This window comes from Guillardia theta (assembly GCF_000315625.1).
Source record: "Guillardia theta CCMP2712 unplaced genomic scaffold GUITHscaffold_199, whole genome shotgun sequence".
Classification (NCBI taxonomy): domain Eukaryota; class Cryptophyceae; order Pyrenomonadales; family Geminigeraceae; genus Guillardia; species Guillardia theta.
Genome location: NW_005434477.1, coordinates 32,945 through 54,792, shown reverse-complemented (window position 1 = coordinate 54,792; position 21,848 = coordinate 32,945). Strand labels below are relative to the sequence as shown.

General features: G+C 50.5%; 6 protein-coding genes across 6 annotated transcripts; 2 read left to right on the top strand and 4 right to left on the bottom strand.

Moving 5' to 3' along the window:
* Positions 1-417: 417 nt before the first annotated feature.
* On the bottom strand, positions 418-5,918 carry GUITHDRAFT_148240 (hypothetical protein; the record flags this gene model as incomplete). The annotated part of the gene is made up of 18 exons (XM_005819921.1): positions 418-576; positions 668-759; positions 805-923; positions 974-1,029; positions 1,098-1,152; positions 1,199-1,254; positions 1,301-1,367; positions 1,414-1,505; positions 1,563-1,649; positions 1,696-1,827; positions 1,901-2,048; positions 2,100-2,260; positions 2,357-2,621; positions 2,671-2,813; positions 2,864-5,404; positions 5,471-5,630; positions 5,681-5,751; positions 5,916-5,918. 18 exons carry the CDS (start codon positions 5,916-5,918, stop codon positions 418-420), a joined length of 4,407 nt encoding a protein of 1,468 aa, XP_005819978.1.
* A 73-nt stretch (positions 5,919-5,991) lies between these two features.
* On the bottom strand, positions 5,992-6,312 carry GUITHDRAFT_60548 (hypothetical protein; the record flags this gene model as incomplete). The annotated part of the gene is made up of 1 exon (XM_005819920.1): positions 5,992-6,312. A coding segment is annotated over one exon (321 nt), but the record flags the coding sequence as incomplete, so codon positions are not given.
* Positions 6,313-9,855: 3,543 nt separating this feature from the next.
* On the top strand, positions 9,856-11,231 carry GUITHDRAFT_120829 (hypothetical protein; the record flags this gene model as incomplete). Its single annotated transcript, XM_005819919.1, has 5 exons — positions 9,856-10,395; positions 10,481-10,588; positions 10,723-10,821; positions 10,870-10,924; positions 10,969-11,231. The coding sequence occupies 5 exons, from the start codon at positions 9,856-9,858 to the stop codon at positions 11,229-11,231; spliced, it is 1,065 nt and encodes a 354-aa protein (XP_005819976.1).
* A 21-nt stretch (positions 11,232-11,252) lies between these two features.
* On the bottom strand, positions 11,253-12,641 carry GUITHDRAFT_120828 (hypothetical protein; the record flags this gene model as incomplete). The annotated part of the gene is made up of 8 exons (XM_005819918.1): positions 11,253-11,306; positions 11,389-11,440; positions 11,492-11,545; positions 11,594-11,663; positions 11,711-11,784; positions 11,865-12,055; positions 12,104-12,175; positions 12,609-12,641. 8 exons carry the CDS (start codon positions 12,639-12,641, stop codon positions 11,253-11,255), a joined length of 600 nt encoding a protein of 199 aa, XP_005819975.1.
* A 4,117-nt stretch (positions 12,642-16,758) lies between these two features.
* On the bottom strand, positions 16,759-17,268 carry GUITHDRAFT_120826 (hypothetical protein; the record flags this gene model as incomplete). Its single annotated transcript, XM_005819917.1, has 3 exons — positions 16,759-16,834; positions 16,899-17,067; positions 17,160-17,268. 3 exons carry the CDS (start codon positions 17,266-17,268, stop codon positions 16,759-16,761), a joined length of 354 nt encoding a protein of 117 aa, XP_005819974.1.
* A 1,981-nt stretch (positions 17,269-19,249) lies between these two features.
* GUITHDRAFT_148237 (hypothetical protein) lies at positions 19,250-21,163 on the top strand (the record flags this gene model as incomplete). The annotated part of the gene is made up of 6 exons (XM_005819916.1): positions 19,250-19,311; positions 19,382-19,824; positions 20,169-20,768; positions 20,815-20,871; positions 20,980-21,036; positions 21,081-21,163. 6 exons carry the CDS (start codon positions 19,250-19,252, stop codon positions 21,161-21,163), a joined length of 1,302 nt encoding a protein of 433 aa, XP_005819973.1.
* Between the last annotated feature and the right edge of the window lie 685 nt (positions 21,164-21,848).

Here is a 21,848-nt window from a genome sequence, read left to right as displayed (position 1 = left end):
TAGGGACGAAAGCGCTACGGACTATTCGAGCGAAGACGAGGTCATTCCAGCTACCCCATCGCCATAAAAGTTGAGCAGACGCTGACAACTTGTGATCTTTGAATGTATGTAAACTAAGTGATAAGACTGAGAGTTGATGAGTGAGTTTGTTTTCTGCGACATTGATTTCGATCTGCATCTACATAAATCTTTGGAGGATCCTGCAGATCAACGGGAAGTCTTGCGAAAATACAAGGCTTTCCACGCTGAACGTACAAGGTTGCATAGGTCTGCAACATCCTTCTAGGCTCATAGTTGCTAAAATTGTGAGACACCGAATCTTTTTACAAGGTTGTACATCTGCAAACTCGTCAACCGCTACTACACGATTCTTTTCTGAAAACTGTACCTGCAATGTGGACATGAAGAGTCAAGGAATCATGAGAGGTGAAAGCTGCCGTTCGCCTCTTGAAACGCTACACAAAGACGTTCTTTCATGATGCTGTAGCTCGCAGTCAGTGAAGCACAAAGAGAGAAAGTCGCTTGCCTGGGCGAACTGTACTCGGGCAGTTTGAGATAGTTGGCACATGTCATGACCTGTGGGACCATCATACACGAACAGAGGAAGAAGAGTCGCGCGGATGGAGGGACCGAGGGAGGGAGCGGATGGAGGGAGCGGAAGTCATACCGATGGGAGCTGCTGGTCCAACATATTCTGCGCAGCATCTTGTGGAAGTTCTTTCTTGACGACGGTTAGCGGAGGCTTCAAGGCAGCGAATCCTGCGAGTCTAGTCATGGAGTGACAGACAGAGCTGGACGCGTCACCTCCAACTGGCAGGCGGGGGCAGCCAGTGCAGAAGCTGAGGAACTTTCTCTTGGATTCAAGGGGGAGTTCAGCCAGAACTTCAACGAGTTGCCGCGCTGCCGGGCTTGTCGTCTTGTATCTGCACGTGAGATTTTCAGCGCTGTTTCCTTGGCCTCGACATGACTTTACCCATGTTCAAACTTGAAGACGTGCAGCAAGGTATCCGGGTTCCAGTCCAGCAAGCCCTGGTGGTGGAAGTCAACCCGCGCGCGTGGGAGAGGACGAAGAGAATCACATTGTCGCTCGCAAACACCTCCCTGAGCTCATCGACGCAGAAAACTTGGAGGAATTCAACCTTGAAGACACGACTAGCCAGCAGTTCAGCTTCGCAGTCCAAGATGTCTGTCCTCGTACCTGAAGCCCTTCCGGAAGCTGTCGAAGAGAGGCTGAACCCCATCAACTAGGATGATCTGCCGCTCAAGGTGAGATTGCAATGGCCTCGGGTCTCCAACATACTTGAGGCAGCAGCCGCACGTACTCCTCCACATTTTCAAGACTAACAACTTCGTTCTCCCCGTTGGTCCTGAGACTTGGTCAGCGTTGATTTTACTTCCTGGGAGATCAATCACTTCAAAGGCATGTCATAGCCTGGGACGGTGAAGACGATCGAGAGATCCTCGAGGGCTGCACCATCTACAGTGAGAGCCTTGATTCTTGCAGCCTGTAATTACAAGTCGATGTCAGTTGCGACAAACAACCAGAGAGCCTTCGCATTCACCTTATCCTCAGCTGTTAATGAATTGTCGCTTTCGATCCTCTTTTTCTCGTCGGCAATCGCCTTGAAGCGCTTCCAGTTCTCATAGATCTGCTAGCTGTCAGGACAGGCATTTCTTCCTTAATGTTCACGTCACCTCAGGAGCGAGGAGTTTCAAGTCGCCTTCCTCCAACGGGTGCCCAAGAAGAACTCGGCTGAAGGGACCAGAGATCGGGAGATCCAGTAGCCGCCCATCATGAATCGCCTTTGCGCAAATCCATCCAATGACCTTGAGTGAATTGTCAAAGATCGGTCATGCCAACAGCACCAGATTGCAACAAAGGCAAGTAAACTCGATTTACCTCGAATGCCTCCAACTTCTTTGTGCGGTCAGCCTCGGACGCCAGAGGGTTCAGAGGTGCAGGAAAGAGACCGTTGGCCGGACAGAAGTGAGTCGCGTCAGAGTTCGTCGAGTCCCACCACAAGCCGAGCGATCTCAGTTGCACCTCCCTGAAAGCGCACAGTCAAACGTGACCATCATCATCGGTTCGATAGGCTCACCGGCAAAAATAAGTGAAAAATTCTTGTGTCGGGCCCTTTCCAGTCCCAACTTCTCCAGAGAACTCGATCTCCAAGGAAGACCCTTGAGGAATGTTGTGTTGGTTGAAAACCTCCATGACTCTCTTGGCGGATTCCAAGATGTGCTTGCGGCCAACTCTCACCTGAGCCAAACATCAAACGTCAAATGGCAGGAAGGTACAGCAGCTGGATAAAGCAGCTTGTCTAGATCAGAAATCCAGAAAAGACATTGACATCACCTTCTGACGTGGACGAGATTGTCCAGGATGCCGCTCTCTACCGTCGTGTCGAGACAAGCTTCGAAGAACTGATAGAACACCGAAAGCCTCGTGGTCGAAGTACGTTTGCCGCACGTCATGCCCAAGGAGGAATGGATAATCCACCAGCAGCACTTTGATCCATTGAGGAACTTTGTGGATATAGGGGAGCAGGGGATCTCGTACCATCAGCGATGCCTTGAACGACAAGTTACCCACAATCATCTCGTTCGGCTTCACTCGCCGCCTGGCAGACAGAGTCACATCACAACGGCACGAGAAACAATCTTCCTCACGGGTCAGTCAGTGGGAGGTCCGAGTTAATGGTGAAGAGCATAGTGATCAAGCGCAGCATCGCCTTGGTTGTCTCCGGGATCCCCTTATCATCTGAGAAGCGATTCGCACTAATAGAGGTATCCAGAAGCGACCAAGCCCTCGACTGCTCGAGTCAAATATGAGAAAGGAACAATTATGACAACAAGTCCTCACCGTGACCAGTGTGCTTTGTTGGGTGACGTCCAGGCCTAATATTCCTGAATTTGGCTGCTTCATTGACTTCCATCTCGACCTCTCGTTGCCTTGTAGCGCATATTCGATAACATGTATCCGGTTCCAGAGTGAAATCTGCACTTCCTGCAAAGAAGTCTGGGACTTGGAAGTGCTCAATGACTGCAAAACTGCCTCAAGAATTGACATGTCATGGTTTGCCAGCTCGATTCCACCAACGGCCAGGCGCAAGAATGGTCCGCTTGTAGCTCCCCCTGGCCTGTTGTTTACATTCAATCTCGATGCTGCTTCCAAGTCAGCTGCTGCTGGTGGTTCTGAAGAATGACTGGCTGGTGGCTCCCTGCTTGATACGGATTCCGTCTGTCGCTGACTGTTGGTACGACCTGACCTGGACGACCGCGAGGCAGACTGGGATTCCCTCGATTGATCAACCGCAGCACTGGATTGATTTGGCTGTGGGTTGGATGAGTTGGAGACGTGGATGTCTAGAACTTCCATCTGGTTCTCTTCCACAGGATCTTCCATGCTGTCATCAAGTAGGATATCCTCCTCCATCTCTCCCTCGAACACATCTTCATCATCCATGCCCTCTTCACCGAATAAGGTCGCCCTCACCACGTTCTCTAGCTCCATCTCATCTCCTTCAGCGTCACCTTCTCCTTCTCCATCACTCATGGCATTCATCGAAGACTCTAGGCCAAGGTCAGTTGAATTCGAACCTGCGAAGTAACTCTGTAGATATTGCAATGATTCATCTCCACGTGAAGTACTCGCAGTCTCTCTTGAAGCTCGAGAGCTGTTACTCTCCCTCGCCCTCGGGGCAGGATTCGAGCTTTTTGCCACGTCTCGCCTCGTTCGGCTTGCTCTGGTAGCAGACGCACTCGCTGATTCAGAAGCCTGAGCCGATTGTCTCGAAACTGCTTCAGATTGACTCTCATCATCTAAGCTTCTCCTGGTGCTTGCAGAAGCGCGAACAGTCTCACCGGCATCCAAGCCAAGAAATCTACTTGACACAAGCATACCATCGCTGTTTCTTGATCGAACTTTTGGCCACAGGAAGTCATGGATGGCAGATACACTTGCAGAAGGGTCAATTACAACCGGATTGGCATAATCCTTGAGAGAAGATGCGCCCCTCGCGCTCCTCTGGAACTTCAATCTAAGCGCCTGCATCATCATCCTTGGCTGCCTCACTCCAGATGCTTCTGATTCTGAAGAAATGACTGCAGGGTCTAGCCAAAACCCATCTGTGTTATTCAATGCAGCGACAAGTTTGTGTATCAACACTTTCGCGGGGCAGGTAACATGACCATCAGTTCCAGATTTCGTGTTCATCACTATGGAGAAAAACTTCTGCCGCCTTGCTTCCAAGATCTCCTTGCTTGGGTTTATGCTTTTCTCCTTCTTTGGTTCACCACGAGGAGCATTTCTTGATCGTGATCGTGATCTATCTGATTCGGCGCTAGATCTTGCTCTTTCTGATTGTTCATTACCATCGCCTCCCTTGGACGTGAGATAATTGAGGATAGTTTCGCATATCCCAGAGCAGCGCATTTCGAATGTGGAGACCGTTGCACTATCATCGAAGTGACTCAGGATCTGCTCCAGGTATTGATAGGCACTCTGCTCATCTTCTTTTCCTGCTGCTTCCAACAAAGAAGATCCCAGTTCTTTCAACTTACTGACCAGCGGAGTTAAGCCTCCACAAGCATCCTCTTTATCATCGGTCTTTGGGAAATATTTCGTGCATACAAAAGTCAGCATCGGACCATATTTTGCTTCATTCTTGCTATCCCTGGGACAAGGAGCTCTGGAGATCCCCGGAATGTTTGTCCTCTCTAAAATGGGATTTCCAGGCGATGAACTGATCTTATCATCCTTCGAAGAACCGAGCGAATTGTTCTTAGAGCGATTCTCCTTCATAAGTTTGTGCACTGTAAAAACAATGCCTTCTCTGCACAACAAAGGCATATACACATCCTGACACTTCGAAATCAAGTTATGTATCAAGACAAGCGCAAAGAATCGCATTCCATTTGACTCAGAAGCCAGCAACATCGAGATAAGTTCGCAAATATTGTCTTGAGGCACTAGTTCCCTGATCTTTTCTTCTGGCATGTAATAGCAGAGTGTTGACAGAGCTGCAAGAGAATCGTATCGCAGCTGGCTGTCAATGGAAACGGAAGCTGAGGACAAGACGGCTTCCAACATCTGTTCACCAAAGCTTTGCATCACTTGACTGTTGGTGGCCCAGTGACTTTCATCCGCTGTTGCTTTAGTCGCATTTGAAGATGTGGGGGAGCCCTTCTTCTTGGTCCCTCCTTTTGAACCTGCTTTTGATTCACGTACGCTCTCTTTCGGTGGAAGAGGAGGAAGGTTCGGAAGCAAGGACGTGGTCAGCGCCATGATGGCCCTCAGGAGCTCTGGTGCGATTTTGATAGAGATTTCAACTCTGCTTCTCCTGCGTTCAGTTCCTGTCGAGGATTCGCCATTACGATCCGTCAGGATTTTACTCTTCAAGATCTGCAGGCAAGAAATTAGTTGAAGTGAAATCAAGCAGGAAAACTCATAGCAAGCAAGAACACCAACCTGTCCAACATTCTGCTGCTGCAGTAAGGACAAGCCCAACATCGGCGAAGCATTTCCCAAGATAGCAAGCATGTGCAACAATTGAACACACATTTCTTGTCCGAACGTTGCAACTCGGCCACTTTCAACCTCACTGACGCTGTTACCATCTGATAGATAACTATGGCCAACAGTCATGCAATAAATATCAAGACTTGGTCAACACACTACCTTGAAACCAATCGCCAAATATTGGGGATCAGCCCGTGTGCCGCTATCTGTTCGAGGGCAGACTGCTGTCCCTGTATATCAAAAAGCAAGAGTCAGAAACGAAGTCTATCTGAAGTTTAAGTTTCAGTTCCTGAAAGCAACTAACGAGCCTGCAAAATGCTGTGCACACTTGTTCAACGAGCTTTGCTGTACAAGATCATTCAGCAAACATTTCAAATCAGCAAGAGCAATTCACCATCAGAATGCAAGATCATCTGTGATAGATTGGGAATAGAATCCACGACCAAAGGTAAGGTATCCGAATTAACTCTTCGACACATGTTGGCAACTGTCGTCATCCCAGTTCGCTGAACAGTGATAGGGAAGAAATCTAGAAATGACAGAACCGCAGAAACACCCTCAGCTCGTAACAAATGCACTGCATGATCCTTTGATATCTTGTGTAAGGTGAGCAATGCCTGTTCAGCAACATCGATATATTCGATGGATTTGAGTTTGGAACATAGAGGAGGGATGCTCCCAAACTGTACAACCGCAGATGAAGACTGCGGGATGATTTCCATGATGTACTGAATAGCCCTGCATGCATGTAACATGATTTCGGGCGACAATTCACAGCCAATCAGCTTGATCAGTGAAGGAAGAAAGCTTTCAACGCTGAAGCCTTGCAGGGTGTCTTCTGTTGCCATACACAAAACTTCACACAACTGATTCAATGCATCCTCTTGTCTGGTGATGTCGCCATCAGCTTTCAGCCCATCCAGCAGAGTCCTACCGATATCTTCAGTAACAATTCTCCCAAAAATATGTGGCACAAACCGAAATCGAGGACTCAATCCTCTCATTAATCCAGCAGACATGGGTAAGTCAAAGCTTGCACCTACGAGATTGTGAGCAGCAGGAGACGTCATGGAAACAAACTGACCAATCCCTCCTAATAATCTGCGCAGATTATTCAGCGTGCAAGCATCTGATGATGAGCCAGTCACAGAAGATCCAAGAGAACCTGAGAAAAGATTGGTATGAAATTTGGCCAAACAAATCTTGAGCTAAATACCAAAAATGTTGCTCAACGAAGGCGGTCGACCAGACATAGTCGCAGTAGACAAAGTCACATCTGAGTTCTTCTCTGATTTTTTTGCTCTACTCTTGGTTTCAGATTTTGTCTCTGCATCTTTCCCAGCCTCTCTCTTGTTGGTGACCTCCCTGTTGTTTCTTGTCACTCTTGGGAGGCTGATCTCATCCTCAGCTGCAGGTGAGGAGTGCGATGCCGTTGAGGATCTTGTCCTCTTCCCTTCTGAACTCTCCTGGGTATCTTGCCGTCTTTCACGAAGAGAAGGAGTGGAGGTCAGTGTCACATCGCCCTCACTTTCCACTTTTCTTCGCCGAGTAGATCTCGGCACTTCAGGGGGGACATCCGTCTGCCTCTTTCGTGTAGGCCTACCTCGGAGATCTCTCGATCCCTCTTCCATTTCTCCTGCACAGGAGAGCTAACTTGCTCGTCCCAGACGGAGCTCCTGCGTAAAGGTCATATTCTGCTTTCTTGACGCACTAAGGAATTGTGTCAAAACTTTCGAGGCTAATCATGAAGTGCCACCAGTTCGCAATACACAAAGAGGGTCGTGTCATAAAGTTGAACATAGCAGGAACCAAAAAATTGACGATGACATCAATACAGACAAGAAAACTAAGAAAAACCAACACCCAGAGGAATTGTGAAGTGGGAAGGTAGGCGAAACATAATGTTCATTGGAAAAAGAGCTGCAGGAGGCAGAGGACACAAGAAGCAAGACAAGTGGTAGCCAGCCACTTCGGAGATCAACAAAGACGAGAGACAGGTTTGAAGATTCACTGGGCGAGCTGGGGTAGGGGGAGGAGGCGAAATATACCACGTCAACAAAGTGCAACGAGCAAAGAAATTGGGGCATCCAAGGGATAAGGAAGAAGGAGGAGGAGCACAAATGCATGAGATCCAAACAACAAGAAATATTTTCAGGAAGAGCTCAACATATCTGGCAGCAAAACTTGAATGAAGAAAACGCTGTTCGATAACAAAGTATCAAACATTCTTGGTAGGCTCAGCCAGGAACAAAGAGCTGGGTGCAGTATACATTGGGGAGATGTGTGGAAAGGGGGGGAAGATGATGGAGGATGGCGAATGAAGGAAAATGCACGAGGTAAAAACGCCCATGTCTCTCTGCGACAATCGCGGCACGAGCTGCTTGGCATGGCCGCACTAATTGCCGCATAGTGATTGTGGCTGGCAACACATTGGGGTGGGGGTAGGTACCCGTTCACCACAGGGTGAGGTGATATGGGATGATTGTGTGGGTAGGGGTGAATTCAAGATGGTAGGGGTAGTCACCGGTTCTACAAAGGTACTGTGTCTCGTTTAGAGGGAGAGATCTGCAACTACGGGGTAGTGTACAAAAGGTAGGGTGGGTAGGAAATATTTGAGGGTGGGGTAGTATTTTGCAGGGGTGGAGATCAACACAGTGTGGGAGAAGTTGGGGTAGGGTCGTTTGCAGGAATCGTGGGGTGTGAGAAAATGGGGGTAGGCAATAAATGAGGCTGAAAGGGGGTGATTTATACACAAAGAGGGGGTAGGGGTATACGATTGTTTGAGATTTTGAGGGTGGGGTAAGTACCAGAAATGGGAGAAAAGGAGGGGTGGGGATCAAGGGGTTGGAAGAGCACCCGGTACCTGCAGTTCATTTTAACCTCGAACTGGTGGGTGTTGAAGAAAGGGACAGAACTGCAGGGGTATGCGAGACATGCAGTAGTAGCTGGTACCGGTGGGTGGTTTATGGTTCCCATAAGGGGTGGAGTAGAATTCATCGAATGTCCTGGGGTGGGTGGGTCATCTCTCAGCAAAGGTTTAACAAAAGTACCCGGTGTGCTCCCTTTGCACGTTGGTTACAACAAGGGGGTACTAGTACCCCGGTTTCCTTCTGTGCCCTTCACAAGCTAAGAATTCAGACCCCGTCCCCATGATGGTCCATGGGGGTACTAGGGTGGTGATCTTAATGGGGGTAGGTGGTTTGTCCTCAGACGGTGACGCCTCATGTGACTGATTGTCGATCTAGAAAAGAGGGGGTGGGGTAGTGTGATACAAATTCATATGTAGATTGTCAAAGGTAAACAGTACCCTACCCCCTCTAGAACATGTACTCACGCAAAACCCAGGTCCCATAGGTAGTACCCGCCCCTGGAAAAGTCTCATCTACATCTCACGTGGGAAGGACCAGCCATAGCCTTGTGCAATTTTGCTTCTAGTTGAAGTAGGGAAGTTGATGACATTCATGATCACCAACACCCCAGATCACAAAGTACCCTACCCCTACGTTTCATAACCCTACCCTCTGTACTCCCCCTATCTGACATACTACCCCCTCTTTCCCTTATCTCATCAACATCATATTTCAGTGCTAAAGTTGAAATGCTTCCGGATTATTTTCAAAACGCTTCACGGGCCGGCCCGGGTCGGGGAACGTAAAACCTTGAGTCAGCTCAGTAAACTGAGAGTGGAGCTCATACCGCACCGTTTGCGCTGATATAACACAGCATGGCATCGACTTTGGATTGTCAGGTGCGGAGGCAGCGGGGAGGTCAAAGGAGGAGGAGCGAAGAGAGGATAGGATATCAGACACGAAAGCAAGATTGAAAAGAGGTTCGAGGGAGAGAGGTGGTTTTGGAGAAGAGAAGACGAAGGAGGGGAGCGAATCCTTGCTTCATTACAGCAATCTGTGAAACGTTAGCGAGGATCGGGTAGATTGTATTCAATGTTTCATATAGACCGGCAGCAATTACACTCCGATTAAAGTAGGATTTACAGACGCAAGGCAGGCAGGCAGGCAGGCAGGCAGGCAGGCAGGCAGGCAGGCAGGCAGGCAGGCAGAAATGGCAGGCAGGCAGGCAGAAATGGCAGAAATGGCAATAATTCGATTGGATCAGAGAAATTCATTTTTGTCCCTATCGCACATAACCTCTATCTTCACGCCACTTGATCCTCTTTGGAGGAGGAAGATAACGGGACTTATTTGCTTATTATTTCCATCTGACGGGCTTGCATGCAGGCATTGACTTGCGCCGCCTTTGTCAGCTCGCCATCTCTCAGCGGACCCTTGTCTCTGCATTCGTCTTCACGGCCATGCTTGGGATCTTTTGCGCGTCCCATGCAGACACAGAGCAATCAAGTATATGCACGCATTCGGCCCTTGAGAGAGCACCATGGTGAAGGTGCTTTGAGAGTGCCGAGGAGGGATGCGCTCTTGGGCCTCGTCCCAGCAACCCTCTGGTTCTTGTCTTCCTTTGCCTTTTCCAAGGCTGCGATTGCCAGGGAAGGGTTGGGAGATGACGAGTTTTCTATCGACTTCGGTCAGGGCCCTCTGGGTATGGACTTGATAGAAGTCCGATTCCCGCAGGGAGTCCCGCGCGAGAAGCAATCATCTCGTATCATCGTCGATGCTGTCAAGGCCGGAGGTCAGGCGGAGACGCTGGGGAAAGCGAAGAGACTTCGACCTCAGGTGTTGGTTGTGAGCATCAACGGCAAGAACATCGAAGGCATGAGGGCCAGTGATGCGCTGAAACTGCTGAGAGAGGAGAAGAAGAAGTCCGACGAGAACAACCAGGCGCTTCAGATCGTGTTTCGAGATCCCCTCATCTTCAAGGAGAAGCTCTTGAACATCAAGGAAGGAGGCGCCGTCTCTACACAGGTGCCTCAGAGTCTGCTCAGCTCTACCTCTGCTGGCTTCTCAACTTGTCCTCAGTGTCAGTGACACGAGACTTGCGTTCTATCAGGTTGGAGTCCAGAGCTCAGAAGAGTTGGTGGTGAAAACGCTCAAGATGCCTGAAGACTGTGGGGCTGTAAGAGCGCAGCAAGGAGACGTCTTGGAAGTGAAATACACGGTGAGATGATTGTTGTCTCCTTTCTGCTCTGCTCTGCTCTGCTCTGCTCTGCTCTGCTCTGCTCTGCTCTGCTCTGCTCTGCTCTGCTCTGCTCTGCTCGTCGCTACAGCTTCGTTGTCATGTAGTGCACGCAGGGCTATCTTGCGGACACGATGGAGGTCTTTGATGGAAGTAGCATCAACCAGAACGGAAATTTCTTCGGTGACCAGTCACTGTACTTCGTTCTGAACCAAGTATCTTCAAAGCTGTGCATGAGAGGTCTGCTGACACGTTGTCGACAGGGTCAGCGTCAAGCTCCTCGAGCATGGGAAGTGGGTCTGCTGGGCATGTGTATCGGTGAAGCATCTCGGTTCCTAGACAGAGAGTCTGACTTGAAGCAGGCGAGGAGAGGCGACTAGTCGTCCCTCCGTCCCTGGGGTATGGCAGGGAAGGAGTTCCTAAGGGGAAGATCGTACCGAAGCTTCCTGTCCCTCCCAATGCCAAACTGATCTACGATGTGAAGCTGGTGGGTATAAACGGGATCAATGTGAGAACAGACGACCCAACGTCTTTGGGCACGAGAGTTCCCTACGACTACAGGGACTGCAGGACCGTCAATGGCGTCTCGACCTGCGGGCCGGACGTTGAGGGGAGGAGGTTGTAATTAAAGCACTACATTCAAGGTTCAGACAGCTGCTGCTGCCTCGATCTTGACCTCGTCACACACTTTCATGTCGTGCTGAAAGCAGCGAACTCAGCTGGAGGCCTTTGAAGGCTGGGAAACTGCTCCGAGAGATTTCAGGTATCTGCCAGCCCTTGACCTCTGGCCAATCGAAAGAAGCGAAGATGGACTTGGTGTCAGGGATCTTGAACCTGGGGGAAGGATTAGTTGGACACACACGAAGATGATGCTCTTCTCTTCACCATCCCCCACAAGCTCGCTCGTGCTCTTTCGCAACTTCACCGGAGGGAACATCCCTGTTCTCAAGTCAGGAGAGGCCTGCAGGCAAGCACAAGAAGCAAGACCGTAGCTCAGGCAGCATATCGTTCCCAGGAGGAAAGGAAGGCTGTTGTGTTTTTGCATCAAGTCGTAAGGCTGTAAGAAAGTCTCAGAACAAATACTGGCAGCCGCGCACTGCAGACCTGCGCTCGATCCGCACTCCCCCCCGCTCTTCCTCCGGGGACAGTCATGTGTCGAAACCCTCAGGGTCAGCGGCCTTGTCGCTTCACCGTCAGACGTCCAGCACAGAGGTGATAGCAGAGAGAAGAGATACGATTGAGAGCAGAGACAGGGGACCTGTCAGGAGCTCTTGATCGCTGTCGAGATCTTCGCCCCTGAAACAAGTCGGTGTCGTCCGTCGACCACTCGTTCCACTTGGTCGGGGGAGATGACGGAGCTGAGGTCCTGCAGGTGAGAGGACGCCTCGAGCTGAGAGAGGAATTTCTTGCTCGAGTATCCTCCAACGGTGTGCGATCTCTGAGAGAATCCTGGCAGACATGCCCATCAGGTTGCCTCCACCTTCTTCTTTCTCTCACCTTGTTGCTGCCGCCCTTCCCCTTGCCGCAGTCATCGTGCTCGCGGAAGTAATATTGAGGGCGTTGCAAGCTCTGCAATGTGTCTCTTTCTAGGAGCGCTTTTGACTTTGACAAGAGGGAGGTTGCTTGTTCCCGCAAACCTGCAAGCTGCTCTGATGTAAGGTTGTGCAAGATGAATGAAGAGGTCGGCGATGAAAGTCAATTGATCACTTCCGTTCGATTTGTCGTCTATTTTCTCCTTTCATGTGTCACTCTCCCTCAACTCCTTGAGATTACACTTGAGACAGACATTCATGCAAGAATGATAACAACTGGCAATGGATGCCTGAATGCTGTCCCGTCCCAACTTTGAATTATGTTTTGAGAACAAACTAGCTGGAAAGCAAAACAGATGTGGAATCATACATCTTCTCGATATCTGCAGCACAACCTTCCGAGTTCTTCTTCCTCCTCCTCACTGTCTTGCTACCATCCCTCTTGTCTTCATCGCCTTCTGCCCTCTCACCTCAAGCGCGCTTGTACCCCGCTGAGCCATCATGGTCGGTACCGAACTTGAATAGTCGGCTATACCTGAATTTAAAGCCTGCCCTCTACTTTTGAATTTGAGTTGCTACCAGTTCGCTCCTCAAACTTGTGAAAGTTTCAGGCCGCCGCCTGGCCACTCCGGGGCGGCCCCGCCGCGGGCCCCGGCCCCCCGCGCCCCTCACAGAGTCAGCCCGGCGCGCGGCAAGTCAAGTTCAGGGGGCCCTTGAATCAGTCACATGATGATGACTTTGGACTAGTACAAGTCTAACAACTTGAACTAGTGCTCCGTCATCGGACAAGTTGACTGAGAGCCTCGGAGGGGACCCCTTTCACTGATCGGACTGCCGGGCGCGCCGTACTACCGGGTCACCGTGACTCCGTACCAGGACGGTGGGCTCGCCGCCGCGCCGCGGCGCCGGGCCGCTGGGCCGCCCCGCCGGGCGCCCGGGGGCCCCCCGCGACCGGGCCGGGCCGGGCCTCGCGACTCCCGGCTCAGTGGCATCACTGAGAGTCCGAGCCGGCCGGGCGCCGGCCGCGTGGCAGTGCTTGCCAGTGAGCCGCTCCGGGCCGAGTCCGGGCCCGGCACTGAGTGCTCCAAGGCTGAGAAGGAGGTTTGACGTGTGTTTTTTTTTTTACCCAACTGACCAGACGATCAGGACAGATAGAGAGACAGTGAGGAAGCGAGAGGAGGCGATCGGAGGGCATGATGTGAAGCAGTCAGTCCGAAAGATCTGCCAGAGTTGCAGTAGATGGTAAAAAAGCTGCTACTTGGAGTCAGTCATGCAAGGAGCTCAGACGCTTGTCCACTGTGCCTCTAGATGTCATGGTAGTGTTTTCTAATCTTTCACTGCGACAGATATCAGAGGGTCACCATTGACAACTACCGGATACACTTGCTCCCAGCAAACTGTCACCATCAATCAACTGAACAAGAATGATTCCCTTCAGTCATCCCTGATACTGATCGGACGATGACGAACAGTTCCAACTCCTGACCGCAGCCGACTTCGTTCTCTGCGTCTTTGCAAGAGCATGTCTCACACGCAGGGCCAGTCGGGGGGGAGGCGAGAGAGCACAACTGCAGGCAGCAGCATGCGCCTCCCGTCTACTTTCCGAGGTTACCACAAGTTCGTATCCCAGACGCCAAACTTCAAGAATGTGGAGGAGGAGGTGCGGGTAGCGACCCCGCGGTCGCGCGAGAGGGGTCTACTGCTCATGAGTGCAAGGATGTATACCTCCGCCTCCTTTGACAACTTCCTCCGATCCCTCGACGCCCGTCGGCCCGACAGCAAGAAGATCGTAACAACCATGGCGGAGCTTGCGGAGGTTGGATTTCTGACCTGCTGCCTCCCCGTATGCAAGAGGATGCAGCCGCTGTCCCTGGCAGAGGTGATCGCTGTCAGCAAGTACGGGCACATGCTCGAGCTCCCCCTCCCCCTCCAGTCCAACGATTTCTTCATCGGACTTCGGGATCGCTGTAAACGGATCGTCCACAGGCTCAGCAGCGGTTGCTACCTGATATCTTCGTCCTCGTCCTCGTCCTCGACCTCGTCCTCGTCCTCGTCCTTGTCCTCTCCACCTGCGCCTGCACTGCTTCATTGTCGCCTCTCTCATTTCTTTGCAGGAAACCTCCCCTCTCGAGTGGAAAGAGGACATGAGCTTGTACAGACGCTGCTGGAGCATCCCAACATCCTTAAGGTGGAGGCAAAACTTCCTCTGCCTCCTCCTCCTCTTCCTTCCCTTGCTCCAATAGTCTCCTTTTCTGCCTGCTTTTAATCCCCTTCAACACCCGTTCTCCTGTCCCCGTACTCTCTTCCTCCTCCTCCTCCTGTTCGTGCTCTTTTGTCAATCTTCTTCCTGCTAATCAAGATCACAGAGATTCGATAACAAACTTTTCGAGTTCCTCGCCACACACCTTCGCCGCCATCTCTCCCCTCTGCAAAAAGTTGTTCTGATGGACAGTGATAGAAAAGTTGAATCTTGACATGTCAGGACATTTTGATTTGCATTCAAATTCTCGTCCATGCAGTCAATGCAGGGCAGCAGCTCAAGAGCTGTGAGTCCTCTCAACTTGAGAGACTGACAAGTAACTCTAACCAACGTGCTCCAGGGGATCTAAACACTAAGACAAGTCGAAGTTTTTGCAAGTCAGTGGAATGTTGTGAGAGGTCTCTTGGTGGGTAAAGTCTGCTCTGCAGTTCAGCAAACGTGCCTCTCTTGTCTGGATTCAAGAGTCCAGGTGAGTCGAAATCTCGAAAATTTGCTTCATGTTCTTAAATTACACTCGTTGCAGGAAAAAAACACTCAGAAGCGGTGATCACAGTGTTGAATGTGGAAGATGGTGGTGGAGATGCTGCTGCTGCTGCTGCTGCTGCTGCTGCTGCTGCTGCTGATGATGATGATAATTGAGAGGTTGATGGCAGTTGGAGCGTCTTCAAAGTCTTCAGGACATTGATTCCATGGTTCGCATTGAGGATCAAGGTGACACAAAAGAAATGAGCGCAAGTTGAAGTTGTCTTGATCAAACATCTGATCCACGTGCAGATCTTGAGCGGATGAATTTGTTGAGATTGAGAAATAGAAGGTTACGACACGTGGAATGCTTGCCTCTTGTCCTCTAATCTTACCTCACCTCACTTTACATTATCTCACCTCACCTTATGTTGTCAACTCTTCAATCTTTCTGCAGGAGAATGTTGACAGACTTCATGTCGATCATTCGCACTCATGTCCCGGACGCTTGTAAGTTTCCGTCCGCTGTTCTCTTGCTCATCGTGTTGCTCTCTTCAAACTGCTGGTTCTCAATGTTTGCTGCCATTTCAGGTAAAGGTCCACCGACATGGAACAAGCGCGGAAGTCTGAAGGTTCTGCACACAAGAGATGTACTGTTGTGATGAATTGTTACAGGAGAAGAGTGTAAATATGATGAAGGTCTGGGGAGGGACGGGAAAAAGAGAGGAAGAGAAGATAGGAGAATTGAGGAGAAGCGGAGGTGAAAGGCAGAGGTGGGGAGCATGGGGAAGGGTCGGGAGGAGGGAAGGAAAATGGTGGGTTCAGACAGGAAAGGAGGAAAGGAGGATGGAATTAGAAGTGAAATGAGCATAGCAGAGCAGAGCATGGCAGAGCATGGCAGAGCATGGCAGAGCAAATGAGAGGAGAGGAGAGGAGAGGAGAGGAGAGGAGAGGAGAGGAGAGCAGGTGATAGCGGAGAGAAGAGGAGAAGGGAGCAGCTGGATAGTTTGTCACCGTGCTCCGTTTGTTTGCAGGAAGACGATTTTCTGGCTTTTGAAGAAGCTGAAGATTTCAATGAAGAGGAGCGGGCAGCAGGTAATCCATCCTCTCACCTGCTTCCTGTCACAGAGCCTCGTCCTCTTTACCAGAGATCGCAACCGGGGGCAACGAAATGTCGCATGACGTCAGCTCTCTTCCTCTTTCGCTCCATGCTGATGATGGCGCAGGACAAGGATGAGCTCAAAGAAATGTCCCGGCTCAGTCACATCCAGCGGTGAACATGTCTCCTCCTCCTCCTCATTCGCTTTCCCGTCTCCGCCGTCTCTATCGTAATGAGCATTGCTTTCCTTCCACAGGACCAAGTCTACCGCTTCACAGCCGGCATTTCCAATGGTGATTCCCCATCCTCGTGCTCGTGCTCGTGCTCGTGCTCGTGCTTGTCGTCCTCGGCACTCTACCCTTGTTTTGCTTCGTCTGTCATTCTCGCCTCCTCTGTTGTCCTTCTCGCCTTTCTCACATCCTACAGCATAAAACTCCTCCTCCCACCGCGGCTGCAGGCATCAACGCGATCTTCAACCTCAACCTCGACTATGATAAGGTGAGTGATGAATGATAATACAATGCTGCTGGTGGTGGTGGTGCTAATAGAGATGAGGTGAGCAATGATTGAGATAATGGAGATGATGATGATGATGATGATGATGATGATGATGATGATGATGATGGCATTCGCAGCTTCTCCCCAAGGTCAAGCGAGTGAAAGAAAAATCTGCCAAGAAGTGAGTTTTCTCCCTGCACACCTTCACCCTCTTCTCAACGCTTTCCTCCATCACCTACCAGGAAATGCATAGTACAGGAGATCATGGAGAAAGAGTTTCTGGCGAAGCCTCCTACTCCAGTCAAGAGGCCTCTGAAGCAGCTCTTTGTGACTTGCTCGTGTCGAGACGAGTGACGAGTGACGAGTTCGACAGGATCCTATCGAGCAACTCACCCAAGGCAGATTGACCCTCAGCAAGGATGACCTGCATGTATTGCAAACCCCTCGTCCTCGTCCTCGTCCTCGTCCTCGTCCTCGTCCTCGTCCTCGTCCTCGTCCTCGTCCTCGTCCTCGTCCTCGTCCTCGTCCTCGTCCTCGTCCTCGTCCTCGTCCTCGTCCTCGTCCTCGTCCTCGTCCTCGTCCTCGTCCTCGTCCTCGTCCCGTTCTTGTTCTTCTTTCACTCACTTTTTACTCTTTACCTCTTGTAACCTTACGCTCCCTCCTCCTACTTCTCTTGCATCATTCTCTTCCTCCTCCTGTCACCCTGCTTCCCACACCCCTCCTCTTGACTATCAAGACAGATGTTTGAACGGAGCCGAAAGATGACGAAGTTGAAGTTCAAAGAGGCCAGGATGGCACAAGGTATATTCATTACATCTCCTCTCTGAATCCAACTTTCTTGTATTTCGGTCTCCTTTCCTCCTCCCCCCTCCTTTCCTTCTAATCAATCGATGTCTTGCAGTTGCAGGGAGGATTCAAACTGCTCGAAGTTTCAATGTCAGCTCCGTGACCATATGAATGAGCGACCAACAAGATGGCGTAGAGGATAGAGTGTTGCGGATACAAAAGTCTGCAGTGTGGAGGGAGCTGGAGTCTCCTTCTCTATCTCCGTCTCTTTTCTGTCCTTGTCTTTGTTCTCGTCCTCTCGCTTCCTCCTCGTCCTGCTCAGGCGCTCTCGATTCCTGTGGATGTTTGTTCCTATCGGGGGCAAGCTTCAGTCCGGGGCGATGCGGGGGGGCGGAGGGGGGGGGGTTAGGTACCTCAAAGGGAATTCACGGGGGTTGCTAAATAATATGTATTGTATATGACTGTTTGAGAGAGGGGGGTGGGTGGGTCATTGTATAGGGTGATGGTGTGGTCCTCCACTGGGTGAATAGTAGCGTGATACGGGCGTTCACAGGGCACGAGACTTGAACCCCTTCGAGGGTGGTATAATGGGGGGGGGGGTACAGATCCAGCTGAATGCACCCACGAACTCGTTCCCACCCCTTCAAAATCAGGGCATTTGATGGGAAAAGAGGGGGTGAGGGTAGTAGGGAATGATATCAAAGGGATGTGGCTTCAAAACTATAAATTTTTTAGGTGAAACGACGCAGTCTTGGGGATGCAGGTATGACCCCTACCCCTAATGTCAGCTAGAGACATGTGAAAAGGAGCCAGTACCCCCATTTGCCCTCACATATACCCACCCATTTCATAAACCTTGGGGCCTCCTTGAAGCGATTACGTACCCCTACCATACTCCATCGATGACCCCAACACGATAGTAGTTTTCAGAGGGAATTGATGGGGTAGGGGTCCCTCGATCAGTTCGGTTCTGGAAGTCGCGGTCACGGCTTTTTTTCTTTTTTTCATTTTTTATCTGCGAGTACTGCGAGGGGTCCAATAGGGGGAAAGGGGTGGGTTGGGGTACATGGTCGTTTATTGACCGAGGATCTATAAAGTTTCGAGTGCTGACTTGAGGGGTGGTGAATCAGGTATAGAGGGTGGTAGGGGTCCATATAGTATGGGACTGTCGGATTCATCTGCTGGGGATGAGGTTTTCTCCAGGGGTGGGTGGGTATATATATTTATACGAGGCGCACGGGGGTCAACAAAAACGAATTATAGATTGAACGAGGGTGGGGGGGGGTGGGGGTAGGGTAGACATTCAATTTTACGTCGTCAAAGGTTAATTGAGGGGAGTGGGTGATAGCATGACCCCACCATGATAGATCCAAATCATCTGAATATGAGGGGTACAAATGGAGAGAACGGAAACTTCGCCGAGTGGGTGGTATGTTGAGATTAACAAGGTCTCCACCCGCAAAATGGGGGGGTGGGGAATGCAGGGGTAGGTGCTGATCCAGCTGGATGGGAACAGGGGTAACGCGAAGATGGCTGTGGAGGGGAAGGTGGTGTTGGGGGGAGGGAGCGAGGGGACGCAGAGGCAGAAATCGAGGAGGAAGAGAGTGTTTGAGAGGGTTGATCTGAAACCATTGCGATCAGATGACGCGAACAAGGAGAGGTAGGCTGGTTAGAAAGGTTCTAGAAGCTGCACAACTCGGGAAGCACTTGGGTGGTTTCATGATTAGTTGCGGGTTAGTTGGATGCCGTTGCAGCGTATGCTCCTTTGACTCTCTTCAAGAGATTGATGGATCAAATTAAAGGCAGTTTGAGTAGAATCGAAGAGGGGCATGCACGTCTTAATACGTAGCAAATATTCTGGCTCGATTCTGCCCGTTTCTTTTGTTATCTATTATCCTATACAGTATCAAACACGAGGCAGCTTTTTTCTATTCTTCACAACCTGTAGTTGCAGTTGAGCATATTCACTGGATCTCGTTCATTCTTCTTCTTACAAAAGTGCTCCAATGAAGGTTGAGAGGACCCTCGAGCTTTGGATGTCGAGAGATAAAACGCTCTCAAACCAAAGGTAAACAGCAGGGGATCCTCTGCTTTGTGCTTACGCATTGCCGGATCGCTCAAAGATTGAATCGTTGTAGGTACAACGGAAAAGCCCCAGACGTCGTGAAAACCACTGCCATGGTAGCAGCAAGCAACCAGATAAATGATTGTGATGGATTTGGTTTTGAGATGATGGAGGACGATCGCAATGGTTTGTTTTCTGGCAATCTGAGCAAGCAATTGTCAAATCCGATCGAGTATTCAAGATTTCCAGAGTTTACCTACCAGAATTTGAATTCAGAGAACATCCCGCTGGGTGAAGACTGGATCAACCAGCAGGTGCTCGCCAACATGCAGGAGAAGATGGGGGATGAGATTCTCTCGCGCGTCTCCTCTCTGGACGACAAGTCAAAGCTCGTCGGGTTTGACGGGTCTGAGCTCCCCCAGGCTCTCAAGACAGACTTCCTGCGCTCTGCCGACTTCCCCGAGATGTGGGCTATCCAGTCGTCGAATGTTGCGGACAACTTTGAGATGGAGGAGAGTCAGGACAGCAGGGCGTATGACCTCACTGCCTGTGCTCTTATCAAGCATGAGATGGGAGGAGAATCTCAAATTGATAACCTTGAGTTTTCTACAACACAATCTAATGCATCCTTTGATGAGGCTGACCTGATATCGGGATGCAGCGACCAAACCAAAAACAAAATGAGCCAAAAATTGATAATGGATCTAGATTGAAAGAGATTCAAACCCTACAGATACACACATCGAACAACAGCAGCAACAAAGATGGAAGCAGCAGCAACAACAACATCATCAACAACAACATCAGCGCCGGCTGCGGCAGCAACAACAATACCAATATTACTATTTACAATATTGCAGATCATATGATGACAAAGAGCCCAACGGGTATCACGACGTTCAGCCTGATGGCAGGAGGGAGCAACAGGAGTGTTCTGAGTGCTGCCGCCCTGCCTCGTCACGGCACAACGGCAAAGACGAAACGAGCGGCTCCTCATAAGTCAGAGAGGAGCAGGACGCTGAAAGAAGATGATCCCTGCAGGCCCTCCACCTCGTTGTACCCCGAAAGCCTCCCTACTCGAGACCCTTTCGAGATCAAGGCCATTGCGACTGGTCTGTGCCAGCTGTTTCCGAGCATGTACGATAGGAATGTCCAGCTGTTTGACATCCTTGCGGTGAAGGAGGCGGTCACCCTGCCTTGGCCTTGCAATGATCCTCGGGGAACGATCACGCAGATTTCAGTGCAAGCGAAGAATCCATACCCGAAGCACAATGGCAAGAAGCAGTATGATTCATGCACGTTTATGATGAAGATGATGGGCGATGATGAGATCAAACTGCGGGTCTGGTCCAATGGCAGAACACAGGCCTACGGGTGCAAAAGCAGAGATAAGCTGATCGAAGCCAACACAATCGCTGTTGATATGATCCGAGTAGTCGATAAGATGTGCAAGAGCTCTGGTTATCCTCTTTCTTTTCACTCTGTTGTTCTTGACTGCGAAGAAAGGTATGCCAACTTTGTGGAAGGTTGCCAAGAAGAACGCAGACGAGTTGTTGCAAGAAGGTAAGAAGAAAGAGAAAAAGCAGTGAGTGAGTGAGTGAATGTGAGTGAATGAATGAAAGAGGGAGGGAGGGGGGGAGACGTAGAAGCGGTAAGTGACTTTGTTTGTAGATTGCGTCAAGATAATATCTGCGCCGCTTCTTGGAAGCTGGAACATGAACTTTAAGAGTGAGACCTCGAAGATGACATTCCGTGCCTGACTGCTGGATCAGATGTTGGGATCAAGCTCAACATGGACGCTCTCTTCAGATTCCTGCAATCTCATGAATTCTCCGATCGGTATGTCCGTCATTGAGAGGAGGTCAGCCTGACGGTCTGTCGTCTCGTCAGAGTGCAGAGAGTTCAGTTTGCCAACAAGAAGGGAAACTCGGTGAGCTGGTCATGCTGAAGTCTCTTGGCCGTGACGGGTCACCTGCAGGCGCGATTCAACAACCTCTCGCTCTACATCCGCATCTCCTGCCTCAAGAACTGGATTCATGACCCTGCTGGGGAGGGCAGGCAGGACAACGTCTATGTCAACGTCTACGAGTCTGGTACAGCGTCCTCGTCCTCGTCCTCGTCCTCGTCCTCAGCTTCCTCCTCGTCCTCCTCCTCGTCATTCTCGTCCTCCTTCCCATCCTCCTCTTGCTCCTCTTCGCCGCGCTGACCTCTCTGCAGGCAAGTGCAGCGTCCTTGCGGTCCCAACATTCGAAGTAGCGGAGGAGCTAGCCGACATCGTTAGCGAGCTGCTCTACCGGTCGCTGAAGAAGGTGAAGGTAAAGCAGCTGTGTGAGAGGGGTCGATGACTGCTGGGTGACAGCCGGGTATCTCGGAAGTCACCAACGATAAGAAGAAGAGGCGGACGAGCTGAGAAAAATCCAGTCGGCCCTCTGCCTCGACTGCTGCTGGACGAGCAGCACAACCGATGACAATGTATATTTTATTGTTTCAATATTTTATTTCAAGAATCTCACAAGAACAAAAGTGCTCTCCATTCACAT